This window comes from Cnephaeus nilssonii (genome assembly GCF_951640355.1).
Source record: "Cnephaeus nilssonii genome assembly, chromosome: 20".
NCBI lineage: Eukaryota > Metazoa > Chordata > Mammalia > Chiroptera > Vespertilionidae > Cnephaeus > Cnephaeus nilssonii.
Genome location: NC_137091.1, coordinates 13962638 through 13984013, shown reverse-complemented (window position 1 = coordinate 13984013; position 21376 = coordinate 13962638). Strand labels below are relative to the sequence as shown.

The 21376-nt window shown below is 48.9% G+C and overlaps 2 protein-coding genes across 5 annotated transcripts in view; one reads left to right on the top strand and one right to left on the bottom strand.

Annotated features, from left to right (window-relative positions):
• The window catches only part of RANBP10 (RAN binding protein 10), a 64472-nt gene extending 57750 nt beyond the window's left edge, over positions 1-6722 (bottom strand). The window contains exons 1-2 of the mRNA XM_079799679.1: positions 6450-6722; positions 5550-5661 (exon numbers count right to left, since the gene is read on the bottom strand). Coding sequence (XP_079655805.1) covers positions 5550-5661; positions 6450-6684 — 347 coding nt within the window. The 5' untranslated portion in view covers positions 6685-6722. The remainder of the gene's footprint in view (positions 1-5549; positions 5662-6449) is intronic.
• Positions 6723-7050: 328 nt separating this feature from the next.
• Positions 7051-21295, top strand: TSNAXIP1 (translin associated factor X interacting protein 1). Of its 4 annotated transcripts, XM_079799684.1 has the most exons (16): positions 7051-7340; positions 11149-11248; positions 15197-15312; positions 15458-15584; positions 16765-16858; positions 17626-17822; positions 18210-18345; positions 18763-18932; positions 19012-19171; positions 19258-19388; positions 19550-19678; positions 19829-19981; positions 20078-20187; positions 20387-20513; positions 20622-20728; positions 20930-21295. In XM_079799684.1, the coding sequence occupies exons 1-16, from the start codon at positions 7294-7296 to the stop codon at positions 21168-21170; spliced, it is 2145 nt and encodes a 714-aa protein (XP_079655810.1). In that variant the 5' UTR covers positions 7051-7293; the 3' UTR covers positions 21171-21295. The 4 variants fall into 4 exon arrangements, with proteins under 4 accessions (XP_079655810.1, XP_079655807.1, XP_079655809.1 ...); XM_079799681.1 differs by lacking the exons at positions 15197-15312; positions 15458-15584; XM_079799682.1 differs by lacking the exons at positions 7051-7340; positions 11149-11248; positions 15458-15584 and having other exon boundaries at positions 15276-15312.
• The last annotated feature ends 81 nt before the right edge of the window (positions 21296-21376 follow it).

The window sequence follows — 21376 nt, the reverse complement described above, 5'->3', positions numbered from 1 at the left end:
GATTCCTTCCCAATGACCCCAGGATAGGATGGCACACTGTGCCTGCCATGCAGAGCTGCTGAGTCCATCCTCCTATGCTCCAGGTCTCACTTCCCCTCTAACAGAGAATCTCCCTTACGTGGTGACCTATCTTAAGAAAAGACCAAACATTTCAGAAAACAAACACACACACAAAAACCAAATGGGGGCAGGAAGGGGAGGGTGCATTGTGGAGTGAAATTTAGAAATTTCTCTAGACTAATCCTTTTCCAAGAAAGTCCCCAGTTATAAAGAAAGAAGCCATACTCCCCACTCTCAGCTTGCAGTTGAAACCAGATGGTGACACATATTGGGCAGGGAGGTCCCAGGGAGGCCCAGATATGCTCTAAGCAGGATCAGGTCCTACCAGAAAAGTGGACATCACATGGACTCCAGACCTCTCACCCATGTCCAAATAGACCTGGGCTTTAACCCCCAACACAAGCAACAAAATACTCCAAGATGCTCCAGAGCCCAAATACTCCATGTCTCCAGGAGAGTGCAATGTGTTTCTAGGGAGAGATGCAGCCCAAAGCTTGGCATCTGCCCATGATGCCATCAGTGGTAGGGGGCAGTCAGGGAGAACAGGGCACAATTGCCACCTGTACCTGCCTTAGGCAATGACAGCACTTACTTTTCTGGGCAGACAGGACAAGGCCTTCCCCTAGGTCCACAGATTAGTGCCAAACTTCTCAACAGCACTGGACAATGCAGAGACCAGACAAAAGCAAGAGGACCTGAGCTGAAGTGGCTCTCCAAACCATAAATGTGGCAGGTGAGATCTTCATTGAATGAGTAGCTCTCTAGGTCTCCATGGAAAATCATAGACAAGTGTTGTCTTCATTGTTGTCTTGGTAAAACCAAAATACCAGAAAACAGCTGTATATGAAGTCCTCTGAGAAGCCTCTCTAGCTATGAGTCTTCAACATCCCACATCTGCAGCTCACCACGCAAAATAAATGCCAGCCAAGAAAGAAAAAAGACAACTGCTGTGGGAAAATCAGGCATGGAGTCAAGGAACCTAAAGCCACTGGCCCACCACTGGACAGGGCTCACAGCCAGAGGGGCTTGGCTAACCTGACCAGAAGAGTCTCTTCTCCCCAATCCACTCTCAAAAGTGTGAACAGATCCAAAGTCCTCATACCCTGCTACTGCCCTCAGGATAAAGCCCATGCTCCTTGGCCACAGCACAGAAGGTATTTCTGATCTGACCCCTGCCTGCTCATGTTCTATGTTCCACATCTTTTTATGCACTGTTCTTTCTGCCTGAAATATCTGCTTCTCACTTTGTTCATGGCACCCTCTAACTCTTCCTTCCAGATGTAGAACCATCACCTCTTCAATGAAGCTTTCCCCAAACTCTCAGGTACAAGAGGAGTCCAACCTCTGGGTCACCCCTGGGTATAAAACACCTTGATTGGCCTTTTCTACACCACTTTGTGAGCTCCAGTGTACAGGCATATCTGCCTCCTCTCTAGACAGACTCATGCCTGTGCTCCTGGGGCCTAGGCCAAGGACTGGAACAAAACAATGGGTGCCTCACTGTGATGTGTAGAATTAATGGATGAATGCACTGCTGCCTGGCCAAAGGAAGTCAGCTGCAAGTGCAAGCAAAGGCAGCCTGGCTGTGGCCACAGGCCCTTCTCAGGGCCTAGGCACCAGCTACAGAGATAAGAGCCCCACAACTCTACCCAGTGCTCTAGCCCAGGCTTGCTGTTCTTGAGTAGAGCCACCCATCACATGTCAGAAGGCCACCACCACTGGGATGATGTTACAATCTATTTTGAGGGTCACCCTGGAGCATCTGTCAGCCTGGTCAGCCACACCCTCCATGTGTCATCACTAACTGCTGTGGACAACCAAAGGTCCACAAACTCTGACTGAGCAAGTCATTTCCCCAAGGGACTCTCAGCTTGAGGGCCTCCTTGGCTTCCTAACATGATCAACCCAGATGCCCTTATCTCCTGGCACCACTGGCAGGGCTCTGATGTCTCCTCACCCCACCAGACTTGCTCCTGGGGTTCCCAGCTCTGGTGACTCAGCAAAAAGTATCTGAATCCCATCAGTCTGTGCTAGGCTCTTAGTTCAAACACAGTCACTCCTTCTCCACTCTCTCTTATATTTGGAGAGTACTCAGAAAGCCCAGAAATCTCACATCAAGCTAGTTACCGACCTAACTCATTTTAGGTCTAAAAGTTCTCACCTGCTGGGAAACTCTTACTTGTCCCTCAACACCATGCCCAGTTTCTGCCTCCTCTTACAGAGAGTCTTTCAGTCCACTCTCTACTGAGTAGGCCACAGGCTCCCTGAGGACAAGGCTGTGCTGGCTTTACCTTTGTTCTCCCTGCACCTAGCACGGGCCTGGCACACAGTAGGTCTGATAAAATTTTCTATGAACCCTTAAAATGAAACCTTTCTAATTTGATGAGCTTAGTGTGCAGAGGATGTTTTTCTACAAAAGATATTGCAGAACAAAGGCCGTTCTGGAAAATAATGACACTGACAATTGGGTCCATAAATATCTTTTACAAAAGAAGCCCATACTCAAATCAACAGAAATACAAGTTTACAGATTCAATGAGATGATAAGTCAATCAAGCCCAGTCAGAGCATGCCACACTTGTCTGGCCCCAATGAGCACTAAGCACCTTTTAGTTCTGTCCCCTAAGAACACTATGATCCCCTAAGAATCTAAATGGACATTCTATCACTCTACTCAGGGAAGGAATGCAATGAGGAAAGGCAGCAGCAACATGGAGACACGTGTCTGGGAGCAGGCGAGGACATCTGACAAGTTAAGCTACTCTATTGCACACCCTAAGCCCCAAGGCCAGGGAAGATCACCAAACATCCCAGGGGCTCAGGGTTCATCCACAAAATAGGTACATCATCATCTGCTCCACACACTTTCCAGGACACTGTGAGGATCAACTAGGTAATACAAAAAAGCTACACCACCAGCCAACACCTGGGTCATGGACCAAACCCGGGTCAGAAACACACCTCCAACATTGACAGGAAACAGGAAGCAAGCAGATAATTGTTCCGTAACTGCACTAGGTCTCCTCGAAACCACACCTAGCTCCTACCAACAACTGGCTGGCTACACCCTAGCCACAAGGCTTTCAGGAATTCCATAAAGAGGCCATGATGGGATATTCACATATTTGCCATTTGACGGTAGTCAATTGAAGCAGGCTACCAAGGCATACATGACCACCTGCACCTTTTTAAAACTGAGGTTTCCTGCCCTGGCCAGTATACTCAGTGGTTAGAGCACCAGCCCTTGCACAGGAGGATCAAGGGTTCGATTCTGGTCAAGGGCATATACTTGGGTTGCAGGTTCGACCCCTGGTCCAGTAGGGGTCAGGGTGAGTTCAGGAGGCAACTAATCAATGTGTCTCTCACATCAATGTTTCTCTCTCTCTCCCTTCCTCCCTCCCAACCCCATCCCTTCCCCTCTAAAAATCAATGGAAAAAAATATCCTCAGGTGAGGATTAACAACAACAAACTGAGGGTTCCAGGTTAGCTCATTGGCTACAGTTAACACATGTAAAAATGCTGAAAACAAAAGCTGAGAAAAGATGCCCAACTTTCTTTAGTTTTGTAGCAACACTTAAGTAAGGCAATCTAACAAGACACAGGGCCTTTCCAGCAAGATCTACTTACAACTGAAATGTTAAAGTTAGATGAAGGACTCTAGGTGTCTACGTTTCAACATTCCCCTTCTGAAAATGTTTTCTCTTCTCTCACTCACTCAGTCACAGAAAAAACAATCCATTTTCCTCCCTACAAGTTTAAAAAATGCTCCTCAGTTTCTCTGGCAATATGAGACTCCAGCACCAATATTTCAGTCTATACTATAACTGTTTTCGCAGTGTTTTTTGTTTTTTCTTTTAATCCTCACCTGAGGATGTTTTCTTTCTTTCTTCCTTTCTTTCTTTCTTTCTCTTTCTTTCTTTCTTTCTTTTCTTCCTTCCTTCCTTCCTTTCTTTCTCTTTCTCCCTCTCTCCTTTTCTTGCTGTTGTTAATCCTCACCTGAGGATATTTTCCCATTGATTTTTAGAGAGTGGAAGGGAGGGGGAGAGACAGAGACAAACATCGATGTGAGAGACACATGAAATGGTTGCCTCTCACACGCGCCCCACCAAGCCTGAAACCGAGCTAGGTGCCCTTGACCAGTTTCGAACCTGGGACTCTTAAGGGCACAGCCGATGCTCTATCCACTGAGCTAACCCGGCTAGGGCTCACAAGTTTGTTTTAAGACACCATCTCATTCACACTAGTTCAAGCACATTAAATATATGTGCTTTTATCACAGGGTGGGAAGAGAAAATAGAAGCTTTAAAGCCCTCCAATAATATGTTTCATACCTGTAAAAACACTAGACGGGGATAAAAGTAAAAAATACAATAGCTTCCTATGATCAGAATTCAGAATCACAGAACTATGGAGTTAAAAGCATCTAAGTTGCTGGCCTACCTCCCCACAGTGCAGATGAGGAAAGCCCCACATTCCACCCACAATCACACAACCCTCTCAGGCAGGGATGTTACAACGTCATTGAAGAAGCAAGCAAAGCTCTGACTGTGGCCATCCTGCCCCCAGTATAGCCCTTTGGCACCACAAGGGGACAGTTCCTAGGAGAGAGAAAGTATTCTGAATATTCAAAAACACATACTCAGGGTTAGCACAAAGGTCACGGGGGGTGGGGGTGGGAAGGGGGTTGGCAAACTTCCCACACCAGACCTAAGGTCTGATGAGGAAAGCCTTTCCAACACAGTTGCAATCATGTTATTTCATAACTTAGACACCTGCTTTGTCACAGTCACTGGAAAAAAGAAAGACTGGGAGAAAAAAAAGGAAGAAGAAAAATAAAAACTCTTCCTTCTGATTCCTTGTGTCTGCTTAGATCACCATAAAATAGGGAACCTCCCTAATGCTGACTTTAATGAGGGCCTTCCTAAAGCTGGTTCAACTGGTGTTCAAGTCCCTGGACAGAAAAACAAGTTTATGAGCAGCATAAAGTCACCTGATTCTGACCATGTGCATACTGTTTACCCTGAGATGACAGGCCAGTCGCTGCCACAGATTTGATGAGTGCTGTAGAGACTCTATTACCCCTTTGAAGGCTACTGGGGCCTCTACATGACTAAATGCCATAAAATGAGCCTTGAATGCAGCATGAGTATGAAAAGGAGGGAGGTCACAAACACCACACTTCAGTGGGGGGAAACCCATTTTGAGCACTGAGTGGTTAATGCAAACTTGTTACTTGTTTCTCTGACCTGTGAGATATCTCATTACAACATCACTAAAGAGAAGTCCCCTCCCCTGCCCCGGAAGGATCTAGTTGTTATCAAGGGCTGATGCTTAAACCAGGCGATGCCTAGTCAGGTAACAGAGGCAGCCCAGACCCATGTGGCTCGGAGGTCCACAACATTCACAAGTGTCAGCCAGGAGACTTCGAACTCTGACCGCAGGGAACAGCTTGGTGTTGGGGGAAAGAAGGTGGTAAGGAGGGGCTTACCCATCTCTTCCTTTGCTGACAATCTTCACCTCAAAGTAATAAATGCCACAGGCAGCAGGTATGGGATGGGTGGCACGCACTGAGGCTGCATCTTTGTGATTTTTGCCATGACCTAATTAGAGAGGGCAAGGGATACATTTCAGCACAAGGAAATGCAAATGGGCAGGCACCTCATTCTTCTCTGATCCATGGCAACTTCACTAACTCCATGGCCAGAGGACGCTCTTACACGGAATAATTAGACAACAATTGAACACATAAACCTCCCACCTTTGGCTCACCTCCTCCTGAGAATAGCAACCCTGCCTAAGACTGTCTCCCACACAAACCAAAGGAGGGTACAGGCAATGTGGATACATGAGAGATTTCCCAATGCTGCCTGTAATCTAGACTCTCTAGAATACAGGCAGCCCGCCTCGGAGAGCAGGGGAGGCAGCCCTGGAAGGCATCCCTCCCGCAACTTGAGCACAGAACCCCAGGACCAGTCCGGGAGTCTGGCAGATCAGCAAGCCCATGGGCCTCTGGCTATTGGAGAAGATGTGACTATCCGTTTACCCCTTTCTTCAGACACTGCTGCAACTAAGCAGTGGTAAAGAAGGGCCCAGCTGGAGTTGGAGCTATCCCAGGACAAGCAGGAAGGCCCTCGGGTGGAAGGTCCAACCGAGCACTGGGTCTGGTCACACCTGTTGCAGTTCTCTTGACATCGGGTGTTTCAGGGCAGAGCAGACTAGGCACTCGAGCCTCGGCCTGGTCAGCCCCACCACGCTGGACACTCGCAGGGACTAAGGCCTAACTCGGAGCACAGGGCCGGAGAAGGGACGTGATGGGATAAGGGCTGGGCAGCACAGCCACCGGGCAGACGCTCCGGCCTTTTCCTCCCTCGGCCAAACAGGCTAATACCTTTGTAGTGGACGCGGAGGTTACCCTGGGAGAGGCCGATGTAGTTGTACTTGTCCTTGGGGCTCCAGGAGCGCGGCAGCGGCGTCTCGTGCTGGTTGACCGCGGGGTACAGGCGCTGCAGGCGCCGGCTCAGCTCCTGCTCCCCTGGGGACGGCAGCCCGCCCCCAGCGCCCCCGCCGGAGGAGTCTCCAGCCTGCGGGCTCCCAGCTCCCCGGTCCGCCGTCGCAGCCGCCATCTTGGAGGGAGCTGCTATTGTGTCACTGGAGGCGGGGAGGAGCGGGACCAGATCCGCACCGCTCAGCCAATGACCCGCAAGTCTACCGGAGCCGCAGGGAAACCGAGTCCGAGTCCGGCACTTCTCTTTCAACACGGCCACGCCTCGCCACATTTCGAACTCTATATCCCACAATGCAGAGCTCTACAGAGGCAGCCCAACTCGGGCTGGCAAGGAACTTTGGGAAATGTAGTACAGACTTGTTCAGCCATAAGCCTGTTCGGCCGAAACTTCGGGACACTGAAAACTACAATTCCCGCGTGCAACGCGGCTCCGACCTCTCAGTTCAGCTCCCTCCTCCAGGGTCTAATGTTTATCCCCCCAAGCTCGGGTCTGGTAGCTAGAGTCAAATAAGCTGTAGTGATTGATTCTGAGGGGGTCCCACTCCCGGCTCCGAGACCAGTTTTGCTAGTTGGCCTCCCAACCGCGGACAAGAGGCGCGAGGGCATGGCACAGCACTGACCTCGCTCGCGCCGTTCTACTGCTGGGACCTGGTCGCCATGGCGACGGGTTGTACACTACCCTAGTTTCCCAGGCCGCGGGTACTAGCTGCCCGGTTGTTGGAGAGTGATGGCCTCCTCTAAGCCACAGAGATCCAGCTTCGCGACCACGTCGAGGTAGGCGCTGGCCGGGCTGAGGGCAGAGATGAGGGTTTGAGTACAGGAAAGGAAATGGTACCTGATCCGGACCTCGGCACTTCCCGCCTCTGTCCATTGGTCTAGGGCTCCAGCCCCACGGGATCAGTGGTGCAAAAACAGAATCCCAATGACTTGTCAGCCCAGTGAGGACGTTACTTGCTAGCAAAAGGACAGACACACTTCATCATTAGTAACAGCCAGCTTGTTTGTACTGAGTGTATATTATGTGACAAGTGAGTTATATACGACATTTAACCCTCACAACTCTATGCGGCAGTAATACTAGTATAACCATTTTATAAATGAAGAAATAGAAGTCTGGAGAGATCATGTGTTTTACACATGTTTGTAAGTGGTGGAACTAGGATTTGAATCCAGCCATGTGGGACTGAACTCGAGCTGTTGGATAAACTGCCTCTTCCCCCATGGGCTTATGACAAACATGTTTGTCAAATTGCTGGTTGACTAATCTGATCAAGTGCATTCCACAACCTCAGGATAGCTACTGCCTGTATTCATAGGTGTAGCCTCTAAGCATTGAAAACCAAAAACAAGCTGTTAGGCAGGAAGGACGCAAAGTATAAGGATTAAAACAAAAACTTTGGCTAAATAGTTTTTTTTTAGATTTGGGACCTAAGAGAAGGTCCTTAAAGTTCCAGACCTCTGTTTCTATATCTCAAACATGGGGATGATGCAGCCCACATCAAACACATCGTTGGGGACACATAGGCAAAATAGGTCATGCTCTCATCATAGCTCTTGGTCATGCTCTCATCAATGCATATAATAGGCATTTAGTAAGTGTTGAATGAATGTAGTTTCTCCCTTCTATTCATTACAAAAGCAAAACACCTGATCTCACCTAAATTCTAATCCTTCAAGGTCTGGTTGCCTTTACAGAGAAAGCCTACAAAAGTCGGGAAATTAAGTGCCAATGTGATTTTTTGTTCCAGAGCTAAAAATGAATCTACAAGAACCAGACAGTAGGCTTCAGTGTTGTTACCCAGCCAGAAATGATTTAGAAAACTGCAGCCATGTTTGAAAAGGACATGAAATAGACTCAGAAAGAGAGTCTAGTTCCTTTTAAGGAAGCATAATGTAATTGCTGAGGCTGAATTTGGTGGCAGTACAAAACATCATTCCTTCCTGTCCTGGTTCTTCATTCACCAATATTTAATGATGTGCATTGAGCCAGGTTCACTGTTTGCCTTAGAGGCACAGTGTAGGGTGTCCTCCTCCAGCTCCTCTTAGAGCAGAGTCAGGGTGATGAAGGATAGCCCAGACCTTCGCACTGTGGACATGTCAGCAGGATCCTCTAAAACAGCGGTTGGCAACCAGTGGTCCGTGGACCATTGGTGGTTCCTGAGGTCCGAAAGGTTGGCGACCGCTGCTTTATTTTATTTTATTTTTTGCCTAATTTATTACTTTATTGATTAAGGTATCACATATTTGTCCTCAAACACCACCACCACCACGACCGCTGCTTTAAAAGGGACGTTTGAATTATGCATTTCCCTGGGGCCGGTTTCTCCTCCGCATTGGCTTTCCCCTTTCATCTTCACATCCTGGGCACAGTGGCTTGGTAGATGGAACTCAGTGCTTGAGTTCACTCAATACCAGGACATAATTAACCCCTGACAAACCCACTGCCTACCATTAGTTAAATAACTCTGTTTTATCTACTTTAAAGTAGAAATATAGATGTCTGTTTCCTATTTCACCTGAGAAGTGGTGTGAAATATTTAATATAATACTAAAGGAGCTTGGGGTGGTGAACATACAATATACAGATGATGTATAATAGAATTGTACCCCTGAAACCTATATAATTTTATTAACCAATGTCACCCCAATAAATTCAATGAAAATAAAATACTAGCTGAAACCGGTTTGGCTCAGTGGATAGAGCGTCGGTCTGCGGACTGAAGGGTCCCAGGTTCGATTCCGGTCAAGGGCATGTACATTGGTTGCGGGCACGTCCCCAGTGGGGGATGTGCAGGAGGCAGCTGGTCGATGTTTCTCTCTCATCGACGTTTCTAACTCTCTATCCCTCTCCCTTCCTCTCTGTAAAAAATCAATAAAATATATTTTTAAAAAAAGAAAATACTAAAAAGCATCCTAAGCTTTTTGGATAAGTATATTGTCTCTACCGAGGTGTTTTTAAAATTATTATTATTGCCCTAACCGGGTTGGCTCAGTGGATAGAGCGTCGGCCTGCGGACTCAAGGGTCCCAGGTTCGATTCTGGTCAAGGGCATGTACCTTGGTTGTGGGCACATCCCCTGTAGGGGTTATGCAGGAGGTAGCTGATCGATGTTTCTCATAGATGTTTCTAACTCTCTATCCCTCTCCCTTCCTCTCTGTAAAAAAATCAATAAAATATATTTTTTTAAAAATAAAAATAAATTATTATTTGCAAGTCTTTTTTGGACTGTTGTCTCCTTTGACATTCAAAACTAACATCTGTTACATACTGAGCTTTTCCACTTGGCAACCTCTCAGGATTTGGAGAGTTCCCCATGATTTTCTTGCTTACCTTGCTTTATGTAGGAACTCCAACAGGAACAAGAAGAACAGAGTTTGGAAAATTGATTAGTCTTGACAGAAAGGTATTGATTTAACCTAGTGAGCAGAGGGGTTGATCTGCTGTATCCTGTCTCAAACCCATGAACATCTGGGCAAAATCCTTCCTTTCCCACACCAGCTGCTTACACGACATGGTTTCCTCACACTTGTTTGGTTTAGAGACAACAGAGGACTGAAGTTTGGGGTGTCACTGCTCCATGTAGGGCAGGGTTTCCCAACTGGGTTCATGTTACTGCTTTCAACTTCTCTGGAGTTTGAATAGTCCTAGTCTCACTTTTATGGGCAAAGACACTGAGTTTCAGAGGTTAAACTACACACCCAAGGTTACCAGCTAGCAAGAGGAAAGAAGACACAAGTCTCTCTGCCAGCATAAATCACCCCCACCGTAGATTGCTGAAATTACTTCTTTCTTTAGTTCCACTTAGATCTGCTGCTCACATGCAGCCTTCCCTGTTGACACGTAAGTGCCTTCCTCGCTTGAACAAGGATGGCTCTCCTAAGAGGCCTAGGAGTTAAAAACCTCCTTGGATCTACTTTTCTTCCATCCTGCTGTCAAAAATAACATCTGTACATCTCCTTGCAATTTACAGGCTATTTTTACTTATCCCTTTTGCTCTTATTTAAACTTCACAGCAATTTTGTGAGATGGGAAAAGCAAGAATTATCTCCATTTCCTTTTGAAGAAACGAGGCTTAGAGAAGTTAAATAACTTGCCCGGGCCGGGGGGGGGGGGGTGGTGGTTATGTTGGAACCACAGAGGTCAGCCCCCAGGTCCTATCAGCCAATAAGTGGAGGATCGAGACTTCCACCTGGCTTTCAGACTCCAGACCCTGTGCTTCTTGCCTATAGCACCTGCCTTTGGCATCACACCCCCAATGTGTGCAAGTCACGTACATTAAACTGTCATCTTAGCCACAGCTGCACACTGAGTGCAAGTATAGGCCCACACGGTTCCATGGGTTCAAGGAAAGGGTGTCCTACCACTGCAGGAGTTGGTGAGGCTCTGATGATGAGGTTTCTGGCAATGTAGCAAAATGGTTTGGGCCCAGGACCAGGAGCTTGTTGGCAGCATCTCTGGGAATCTGGAGGCAGCACTGGGAAGATCCAGAGCCTGGCTCTGAGGTTGGAGGAGGTCATGTCTTATAGATATATCCCCCCTCAAGGCTTTGTCAACGACTGCTTTCTTCCCCTTCTCTCTGCAGAACACACCTTCGGCCTTCAAGAGTGACCATAGACGAGAACTTCCTAACAGAAACCTTTAATGCCGAGAAACGCAAGCTTTCTCAGAAACGGAAGACACTGGTTAGTGGTGATGCCCTGTTGGAACCCCAGATCTTATCTTTTCCCTCTTTGCAATCCAAAAACACCACCCACCTGAAACATGCCCCATCAAACAGCTTCTCCCATCAGGGGATTTTAGCTCACAGAGGCCAGGGCCACCAGGCTCTGGGGTAAGAATGTGCACTCATGCCACACCTCATCCCAGACTCCTCAGCAGAGAGAGACTCAGCCCGTGCCCATGGACACCCTTCACCTGCAACTCAGCATTCTGGAGTGGACCTCATTTCTTCATCCAGCCTGCCATGTGCCAGGAACTGTGCAGATCTGCCAAGGTCCTCAGGGCTGTGACTTTTTGTCTTTAAGACCCATGTGCCTGATAAGGTACTTGAGTGGCTGGCATATGTGCTCTAGAAATGCTACAAGGAGGTGTGTGAAGACAGGAGTAAAGGATGTCCCTCCATTGCTTTGTGGGCTCTGGGTTGGAAGTAGAGACTCTGTAGAAGCCTCAGGAAACTTCCTTCATTCCTGTTCTTTAAAGTTTTTATATAAAAATGAATGCTGTCTTATTAAGTAATTTAGGGCTTTTGTTGATATGAGCACAAGATTGTTATTTAATAAGTAAACAGCCATTGTCCAAATCATACATACTAAAAAAACACACATTTGAACGAACTTATATCTCCAGCTCACAGTGGAGCACTGTGGGCTGTGTGGTGTTTTTCCTCCTGTGAGTATATTTTGTGTGGAGGATTTGGGGACACAAGGACCACACACTTTGTGAGGTTGGGGACACCCAACATGGAAACCCTGACTCCAAGGAGGTAAAGGGGGTAATGTGGACTCTTTGAGGAGACCAAATACAGCCATGGCCCCACAAGACCCAATGACCTAGGATTCCCACTCCCAGTTCCCCCTCAGCTGCCACCTACACAGTGGACCTGGGGTGGGGCTCTTTCCGCTCCTTTTCTGTGGGGCAGCTGCTACTCTGGGCTCAACCACCAGGGGGCATTGTTCCCTCCCGTCGTCCTCCCACCTTTCAGGTCGCCCTTCCCATTTTCACCTGCAGGGGGAAGCAGGAGCTTGTAGCACTGGGAACCTCACCTTCTAGCTACCAGCTTGCAGAGGCCTTTCCAGCTGTTAATCACCAGGCTAAGAAGTAGCACATGCCCAGGAATAAAGTAGGGTGGCCACGTTTTCTCCTGTCAGAAATAGCAGCACACGTGGACTGGCCTGTGAAAGTATGAAAAACTTTTTTTAAATACATTTCAGAGAGAAAGGGAGAGGGAGAGAGAGAAACATCAATGATGAGAGAGAATCATTGATCGGCTGCCTCCTGCACACCCCACACTGGGGATGGAGCCCACATCCCGGGAATGTGTCCTGACCAGGAAGCGAACCCATGATCTTTTGGTGCACTGGATGATGCTAAACCACCTGAGCCTCACCCCACACCAACCAGGGAAAACATGTGTAAACATATATAACCATAGAGCAACATTTTTGTTTTTATTATGTCTTTCATCCATACTAAATTATTGTGCTCCCTTATATATTTATTACACAGTATTTGCTGAGTGCTCCTTAAGATTGTGAAGAGTGTGATATACCATACCATTGATTCTGGAGATACAGAGATAGATCAATCCAGACTCCCACCAGAGGCTGGAGTGCTCCCTGGGAGCTAGCAACATGACTTACTACATACTAGTACTTTCCAAAATTATTTAGGGAAAGAATGAATGATCCCAAGATTAAGATAAACATGTAGCACTAATGGGATGCAAGGAAGAGCCCAAGGAGACAGTGGCATTTCCACACTTAAGAGAGTCAGGAGCCAGTTGCCATTAGCCTGGAAGGACTCCTAGAACCTGGATATGCTGCGCATGGAAGGTAGTCCTGGCCTCTCCATCCCAGAAGATCCTGGCTGGGCTCAGGGCCACAGAGGGGGCTTTAATATTAAATTCAGTATTGAATTCAATAATTCCATTTTCTTTTAAACTTGAAGGTAATGTATGTGCATTGCAGAAAATTTTGAAAAATGTACAGTTATAGACAAATAAGGACCCATAGGCCTATCATTAGAGAATAATAATTGCTGATACCTTTCTGGATTGTTTCCTCCATCTTTTTTTATTTTTTCATTTTTACCTGCTTTTCCTCTAATTCCAGGCCTTAATTAACCTTTAGAGCTATAGCATTAGTATAGTTCCATGTTTAACATCTTGGTAAACATTTCATGGCTGCTTAACAATTTTCTATTTTTAGGCACTTAGGAGCTTTCTAATTTTGTCACAGTCATAGGAAGGCTTTGAGGACCGCCCTTGTGCATAAAGCTGCTGCTCCATCTCTGTCCTCCTCTGCTCTGGCTGCCTCAGCCTCAGCCAGGCTGCTCTGAACTCCTGCTGTTTCCCTGAGAAGTTGGTGCTACCCAGGCAGTTTTTGTGTCGTCGTCTTCCCCCCCCCCCCCCGGCCCCGCCCCCGCACCACCACACACCCTCTCCAAGAGTGGCCTCAGCTCTGTACTCATTCAAGCTTTATTGAACATCACTGACATCATCACCTCCTCCTCTAAAATGACTGGCCAGAGGCAGATGCCATTTTAGCTTTCTGCCCATCTGTTCACAGATGCCCTGAATAAATTTTCTTCATACCATCAAGAAATAAAATAAGCCCAACCTGCGTAGCTCAGTGGTTGAGTGTCAATCTATGAACCAGGAGGTCACGGTTCAATTCCTGGTCAGGGCACATGCCTGGGTTGCAGGCTCGATCCCGTGTGGGGCATGCAGGAGGCAGCCCATCAATGATTCTCTCTCATTATTGGGGTTTCTGTCTCTCCCTCGCCCTTCCTCTCTGAAATCAATATATTTTTAAAAATAACAATAATAAATAAAATTACCAGCCACCCCTGGGCCCCTGTATTGGCTTCAGTCACTACCTACTGACTTATAATTATCAGCTCATCACCCCATTCCAATCATACCCTCATTTTTCCTCATGTTCCTAGAACCCAGCAGAGGCTGGCATGTACTATGGACCCAGAAATGTGTGATGAACGAATGGATGACTGGATGAACTCTAGAAGTGGGCTTCACTGTGCCAGAGGTCATTTTTTCCCCTCCTATGTTTTGAATATTTCATGAAAAGATTAATAAAACAAGCCCATATATACTAGTTTCCACTCCCTACCCCTGCTTAAGGTTCAAAATAAGATACCACTTCTTCAGGGCACTCCCACCACCTTCCCAGTCTTCTCCCTCAGGGTATACAAGCCACTCTCCTCCCAGGGTCCACAGCTCACCCTGCTGCCATCTCTGCAATCTTGTTTGTCAGTCCAGGCCTGAGGCTGAGCCTGCCCTCCTCTCTTTCTCTGTCTCTTTAGCTAGACTGTGTTAGGGGAGCACAGGCTGGTCCTGACCAGTACTCACATGTTTTTATAGTGCAGGTATCCAATACAAACTGACATACCTACAGAAGAGAATAGCTCATCTTCACGGAGTTCCTAGGAGGCACCTGAATCTGTAACTCACTCTTTATGCTTTCTCATTGTGTCCTCAAATCAATACAGTGTGATAGGAACTACAACCATCCCCATTTTACAGATGCAGAAACTGACAAGTTAAGCCTGTGGTCACACAGCTAAAAAGGGCAGTCTGCCCTAACTGGTTTGGCTCAGTGGATAGAGCGTTGGCCTGTGGACTGAAAGGTCCCAGGTTCAATTCCGGTCAAGGGCATGTACCTTGGTTGCAGGCACATCCCCAGTAGGAGGTGTGCAAGAGGCAGCTGATTGATGTTTCTCTCTCATTGATGTTTCTAACTATCCCTCTCCCTTCCTCTCTGTAAAAAATCAATAAAATATATTTTTAAAAAAAGATGTTGGGTGGAAATCACAAGTAGAAGGAAGAGGATGGAGAGGAGCAGCAGGAACGGGAGCAATGTTGCCATAGTAACCCCACCTGTCCCTTCCTGTAGACCTCTTGTCAGTCCTCCATTTGTGGCTACCTGTCTCCATGGCCCACATACACCAGCGGCCAGACCATTCTGCATAATCGAAAGCCCTGTTCAGATGACTACTGGAAGAAAACAGGGTAAGCCAGGGTCAGCCAGATGGTGGATGGGCTAGTATAGACCCCACATTGGGCCCAGAGATAGCCCAGGGGGGTGTGCTACCCCAGACTGAGAATGAAAGGGCCTTGTGGGGTGCCCATTACAACAGCCCACCACCCCCTGTAGTAGCTGGAAGCAGAGTACCCTGGGCACTACCAAGCCGAGGTTCCTGGAGCAGCTAGAGAACTACCTACGCAAGGAGCTCCTCCTGCTGGATCTGAGCACGGATTCTGCCCAGGAGCTGAGGCTACAGGTCAGAGCCACAGAATTACTGTAGGCAGGGCAGGGAGAGGGGCAGGAAGAATCCTTACTCACTAGCACTGAGCACTTGAGACCTTCAGGAGAGACCAACCTCTCCCAGTCTTTTGGGTTCCCTTTCCTGATAAGAGAAACATGTTCTATGACAAAGCCAGTGAGCAGGAAAGGCTGCCTGTATGGAGCCAAAACTCTCCTGAGGCTTGAGTTTCACCTGCGTCGGGTGGATGGGTGCTGTCTCCAGTCCCTTCAGCTATGATCCCTAGTGCCAGCTTGGGTCATTGGATATCAGTGAATGGAGCTTGAATCCTGACAGTTGGGCAAGCAGGGGTCCTACAGTGTCCACCATTCCAGTGACAACAGCCCCAAGCTCCAGGAACTTGGCCCAGACACATAAAGAGAAATGTAGATGCAGCCTAGATTCTGGTACATACTAGGAAGGGAATCGCCAAATCCCTACTAAAACAGGGATGGTGATGGGGAATCCCTCACTTCTGACTTAGTCACTGATGAAAACATTTGCTGAGCACCATCTGAGTGCCAGGTCCTCAGTGGGGCCTTACATAAGAGCTAACAGGCTGAAAGTAACTTCCCAACAAGGAAGCAGAAGCTTGGAGAAGGCATATGGTTATGAAGTGGTGGGGCTGGGATTCAAACTCAGGGCTGATTTGGGAGCTTGTGCTCATTCCAGGATACAGTGCTGCCTCTAAAATCTTCCTGTGTGTCTAAGGGGGACAGGAAACCACACCTCTACTTGGAGGTCAGAATGCAAGGCCAGAGCCTTTGAATCTTCTCCAGCTCCCACAGGGCTGTAAGATGATGATGGGTGGGTTCTTGTGGGAGTTCAACTGAGGCACAGTGCATGGAGGCTGGCTGGCTGCCTGGAGAGCCAGAGAGGAGGCTCGGGTACAAAGGCGGGGAGGTCCTGACCCAGGTCATCTGCCCAGTCTCAGAGACAGCACCAGGAGAGGTCTCCGGAGAGCAATTGAGAGGAACAGAGCTACCCCTCAGCACCTAGCCCAAGGAGATACTCGGGTGATGCCTGAGGCCTTTACTTGAATGTGGGTCACCCGGCAGCTTCATGCTAGAATTCTTCTAAGTCAAGTAAATAAAAACTCAGGCTCCACTGAGGGTGGCAGCTACAGGTCAGGAGGTGACAGGTTCCTTTTTCTTGCCAGCCTTACAGAGAGATCTTTGAGTTCTTCATAGAGGACTTCAAAACGTACAAGCCATTGCTTTCCTCCATCAAGAATGCATATGAGGTGATGCTGGGTAAGACTGCAGCCTCCCCACCTGGGCCCAGACCGGAAAAGGCAGAGAGGATCCTACTCTCACCTTCTGGGGCTCTGCAGCAGCTCTGGAGCAGCTACTAACTGAGCTCTGAGGTCACCAAGTCCTGATTAGCCTTTTTTGCTTCTATTGTCCTAAGATAGGGCACCTGGCCATCTCCTATCCTTGGGAAGCATGGAGAGGGTATCTATAGGAAATAGAGCATGTTTTCCATTGAGAGTGTTCTCAGAAGGGAGTGAGTGCCTCTGGGAAGTAAGAAGGCTCCCCCACCAGGCTCAGGAGGTGCTAGGCCTGGTGCAGCTGCAGGATTAAAGGCTGTAGGGGGAAAGGGCATAGGCGAGACCTCAGTCCTCATCTGGACTCTGCCCTGGTTTAAAAGCAAGTGCAAGCCCTAACCAGTTTGGTTCAGTGGATAGAGCGTCGCCTGTGGACTGAAGGGTCCCAGGTTCAATTCCAGTCAAGGGCATGTACCTTGGTTGCGGCAGGTCCATCCCCAGTAGGGGGTGTGCAGGAGGCACCTGATCGATGTTTCTAACTCTATATCCCTTTTCCTTCCTCTCTGTAAAAAATCAATAAAATATATATATTTTTAAAAAGCAAGTGCTAGAAGGCCTTAAATAGGGGCCACAAAGCATGAGTATACTCCTAGAGTTTTCAAGGGCTGTAGCCACTCACTGAGACCTTAGGATTAGTTTCTCCTCGCTGTTCTCCATGGCCCTAAAGGGTCTCTCCCACCTGTCCCTGCTTAGCCCACCAGAGGGAGGAGATTCGGGCTCTGCAACCCCTGAAGGCCAAGCTTGTCACAGTGAATGAGGACTGCAAGGAAAGGATCCTGGCCATGAGGGCTGAAGAGAGATCTGAAATCTCCATGCTGAAGAAAGAGAAGATGGGTTTGCTAAAACTCATTGACAAAAAGAATGAGGAGAAGATCTCATTGCAGAGCGAGGTGAAAGGGAGCACTATGGTGACCAGCTCCCTGAATCCCTGCCAGCCCCACCCCAGAGGTGACCCTAGGCCTTGGGACTGAGGTGACTCAGTCCTTCTGCCTGGAATGACATACTGAGCCACCACCTCCCCAGAGCTCCTGCTACCTCCACACTCTGCTTTGGCTCAGCATCGGCTCAGTGTGGCCCCAAATGCCAGCAGAGTTCTGCTCCTTGACTGCCAGACTTTCTCCACAGGAGGACACATAGGCACTTTGCTGATTGTCAAAGTGGCCAGTCTCCCTCTTCCTCTAGCTTTCTTGTTCCCAAGCCTTGATGGGGCCACTCAGCACAAATCCCATCCCCCTGTGGTGACTTAGCCCCTGACCATACAGCCACCTTCCCAACAGGTGACCAAACTGAGGAAGAGCTTGGCTGAGGAGTACCTGCGCTACCTCACCGAGCGAGATGCCCGCAAGATCCTCATTGCAGACCTGAATGAGCTACGGTACCAGCGGGAAGACATGTCACTAGCCCAGTCCCCAGGTAAACCCGAGGTGGGGTTCTCTCCCCTGAGGAAGTGCTGGAGAGGAGTTGCTCTTATTACTCACTCCCATTCATTCGACTCTCTTAATATATGTTCATTTTGTGCCCATTCATGATGGGAGATGTTCCTGCTGCCACCTGGGTCTATGGATCTTCTGAGCTGGAATGAGAATCATAGTTTAAGTGGAATATACTTTCTGGCAGCTGAGGCAGCCTAGGCAAGATAGACCTGGTATCCCTTGTTCTGGGTTTCTCTAAGTCCTCAGCCATAGGCTGGTAGCACTGTGGGGAAGACCCAGGGATTCCCAAGCATGGAGAGCAGAAGGACCTGGGATATATCCCAAGGGACACTCTAACCCTGACCTGGGCTATAGGCCCCAGAGCCAGGGTGATTCGAGCTGCCAGGCCTCCTGGCAGGTGTCTGGGGGGAGGACCCCGTGAAGTTAACACTGGCTCTGAAGATGACCCGGCAAGACCTGGCCCGCACGCAGATGGAACTCAACACCATGAAGGCCAATTTTGGAGATGTGGTGCCCAGGAGGGATTTTGAAATGCAGGAGAAGACCAACAAGGATCTACAGGAGCAGGTGCTGGTGGGCAGGCAAGCCAGGCAAGTAGGGCAGGGTCATGCAGGTGGGTAGCAAGGACCAATCACCTTGCCCACAGCTGGAAAGCCTGAGAGACGACTATGAAGAGGTTCGCAAAGAGCACGAGATACTGCTACAGTTGCACATGATCACGCTGAAGGAACGGGACCAGTTTTATACTGAGCTGCAGGAGATCCAGCGCACCTCCACACCACGGCCTGACTGGACCAAGTGCGAAGGTAATGATGGCCACTGAAGGTAATTGGGGTTCCAAGGACTGATCAAGTGCACGGTCCAGACTCCAGCTTCCTCTCTCCACCTGCAGATGTGGTAGCTGGGGGTCCAGATCGCTGGCACACGCTGGCCGAGGGCAAGAACAGTGACCAGCTGGTGGATGTGCTCCTGGAGGAGATTGGCGAGGGGCTGCTCCGGGAGAAAGACTTCTTCCATGGTCTGGTAGGGGAGTCCCTGGGCTCAAGAGACTTGTGGCCAGTCAGAATGGCCAGGCCTTGCTGCTGAGAAGACTTGATGTTCTGGGGGAACCCTCTGGGACTCTGCCCTGCTTAAGGTTGGGGTCACAGGTGCACTCAGTGATGATCTGACACTCTCCCTTCCAGGGCTATGAAGAATCCATCCTCCCCTCTTTCCTTCGGTTTGATGGCGTTGTGGAGAACAAGAAGCCAACCAAGAAGGATGTGATAAACCTCCTCAAGGATGCCTGGAAGGAACGTCTCACTGAGGAACAGGTCAGATCTCACTAGCCATCCAGCCAGGCGTGGCCTCCAGAGTTATCCTGGGAGAAGTGTGGGGAGGATTCCATCAAGGTGCTAGGAAGCAGGGTGGAGGGCCAACTAACCATGGGATGGCTAACAAATCAGTCTTCCCCTACACTGCAGAAAGAGAAGTTCCCGGATTTCTTCTTCAATTTCCTGGAGTATCGCTTTGGGTCTGCTGATGCCATGGCCTGGGCTTACACGATTTTTGAAAATATTAAGCTCTTCCGCTCCAATGAGCTCATGCGTCAGTTCTATGAAATCTTGATGGAAAGGGTGAGCTTGGGTCTTGCCCTCCACCCTTTGTCCCCAGCATAGGCCAGCTCTGTCTTTACCCCTCCAAGATGCAAGTTAGTGCTTCCTTCCCTGCAGAAGAGTGAAAGTGTGTACATCAAGCAGAAGGAGACGGTAACACAGCTGCTGAAGGAGTTGACAAATGTTGACAGTCAGAATGAGGGACTACTAACCATGGAGCAGTTAAGGTAAGAGGCTGGCCAGGCCACCTCAAACTCCTGCCTGACATCCCCTCTGGCCAGGCTCCCAGATGTGCAGGGGAAAGGGGAGCCTGGTGGAAAGGGCCACAGCCTCAGTGCTGGCTACTTTTGAGCACTAGTGGGGCCGGCAAAAGGGTGCAGAAAGATGGATGGGCAGGCCTCAGCCAGGCCCTTTTGTCTCTCACAGCACTGTGCTCAAGAGCACCTTCCCCTTCAAGAAGGAAGACAAAATTCAGGAGCTGATGGAGGCAGGGGGCTGGCATACCAATAGCAGCAATGCAGACTTGCTCAATTACCGTGCACTGTTTATGGAGGTGAGTGGGTAAATGGGAGGGGGGGGGGTGTCCAGGATCTTGCCCAGCCCTGCCCTAGTCTGTTAGACTCTAGCCCATGTGCCATCATCCTGTCTTGGCCCCTCCCAGGATGAGGAGGGCCAGAGTATGCCCTTTGTGTACAAGCTGTGGGAACAGTACATGTCTGAAAAGGATGAGTACCTACAGGAGCTAAAGCAAGAGCTGGGCCTGGAACTGTGAGTGACCCTGGGGCCCTCAGCCATAGACAAGTCCCACAGACGGGGCCACAGGGTGGCATCTCAAGCCCCTGGGTCTCCCTGTGTACTGAGCTTGCTGCTGGGCATTATATGTTGCCCAAGCCGGCAGAAAGGCATCCTGAGGTCTTGGGTGTGTGAGAGGGGTGTCAAGGCCTATCTCTCCCTTCTCCTCTGGGGCAGCCGTGATGAAGTGACCCTACCCAAGGTACGGGAGACCCTGATGACCATCGATCCCAGCCTGGACAAGCAGACCCTGAACAGCTATTTGAGTCAGGCCTTCCAGGTCTCTGTGACAGAAGTGCCAGAAGAGAGTGAGGAGAATGAAGAGGACATTGTGGCACAGCTCCGGACTGTCCTGGAACGACTTCAAGTAATCGACATCAGGCGCAAGGGGCCTCGGGAGCAGGAGCCTGCAATCTAGGGCCACTGTGGGCAGCTAACCCCTGGCTTTTAGTATAAAATTGTTTGTCTGAACCCATGCTATTCTCTGGGTTATGCCTGGGGAGTTAAGGGGAGGAGCTGGTCCCAGGATACTTATCAAAATACAACATATTCTCTCTGTGACACTTATTTGTTTATTCCTCACCCAAGGATATTTTTTCCATTGATTTCTAGAGTTTGGAAGGG

Excerpts from the sequence above, each read along its gene's own strand:
- TSNAXIP1 (XM_079799684.1), top strand. The coding sequence starts at position 7,294 with ATGGCCTCCTCTAAGCCACAGAGATCCAGCTTCGCGACCACGTCGAG. Across the intron at positions 19,679-19,828 it reads AACGTCTCACTGAGGAACAG|AAAGAGAAGTTCCCGGATTT; the intron begins GTCAGATCTCAC and ends CCTACACTGCAG. Across the intron at positions 19,982-20,077 it reads ATGAAATCTTGATGGAAAGG|AAGAGTGAAAGTGTGTACAT; the intron begins GTGAGCTTGGGT and ends CCTTCCCTGCAG.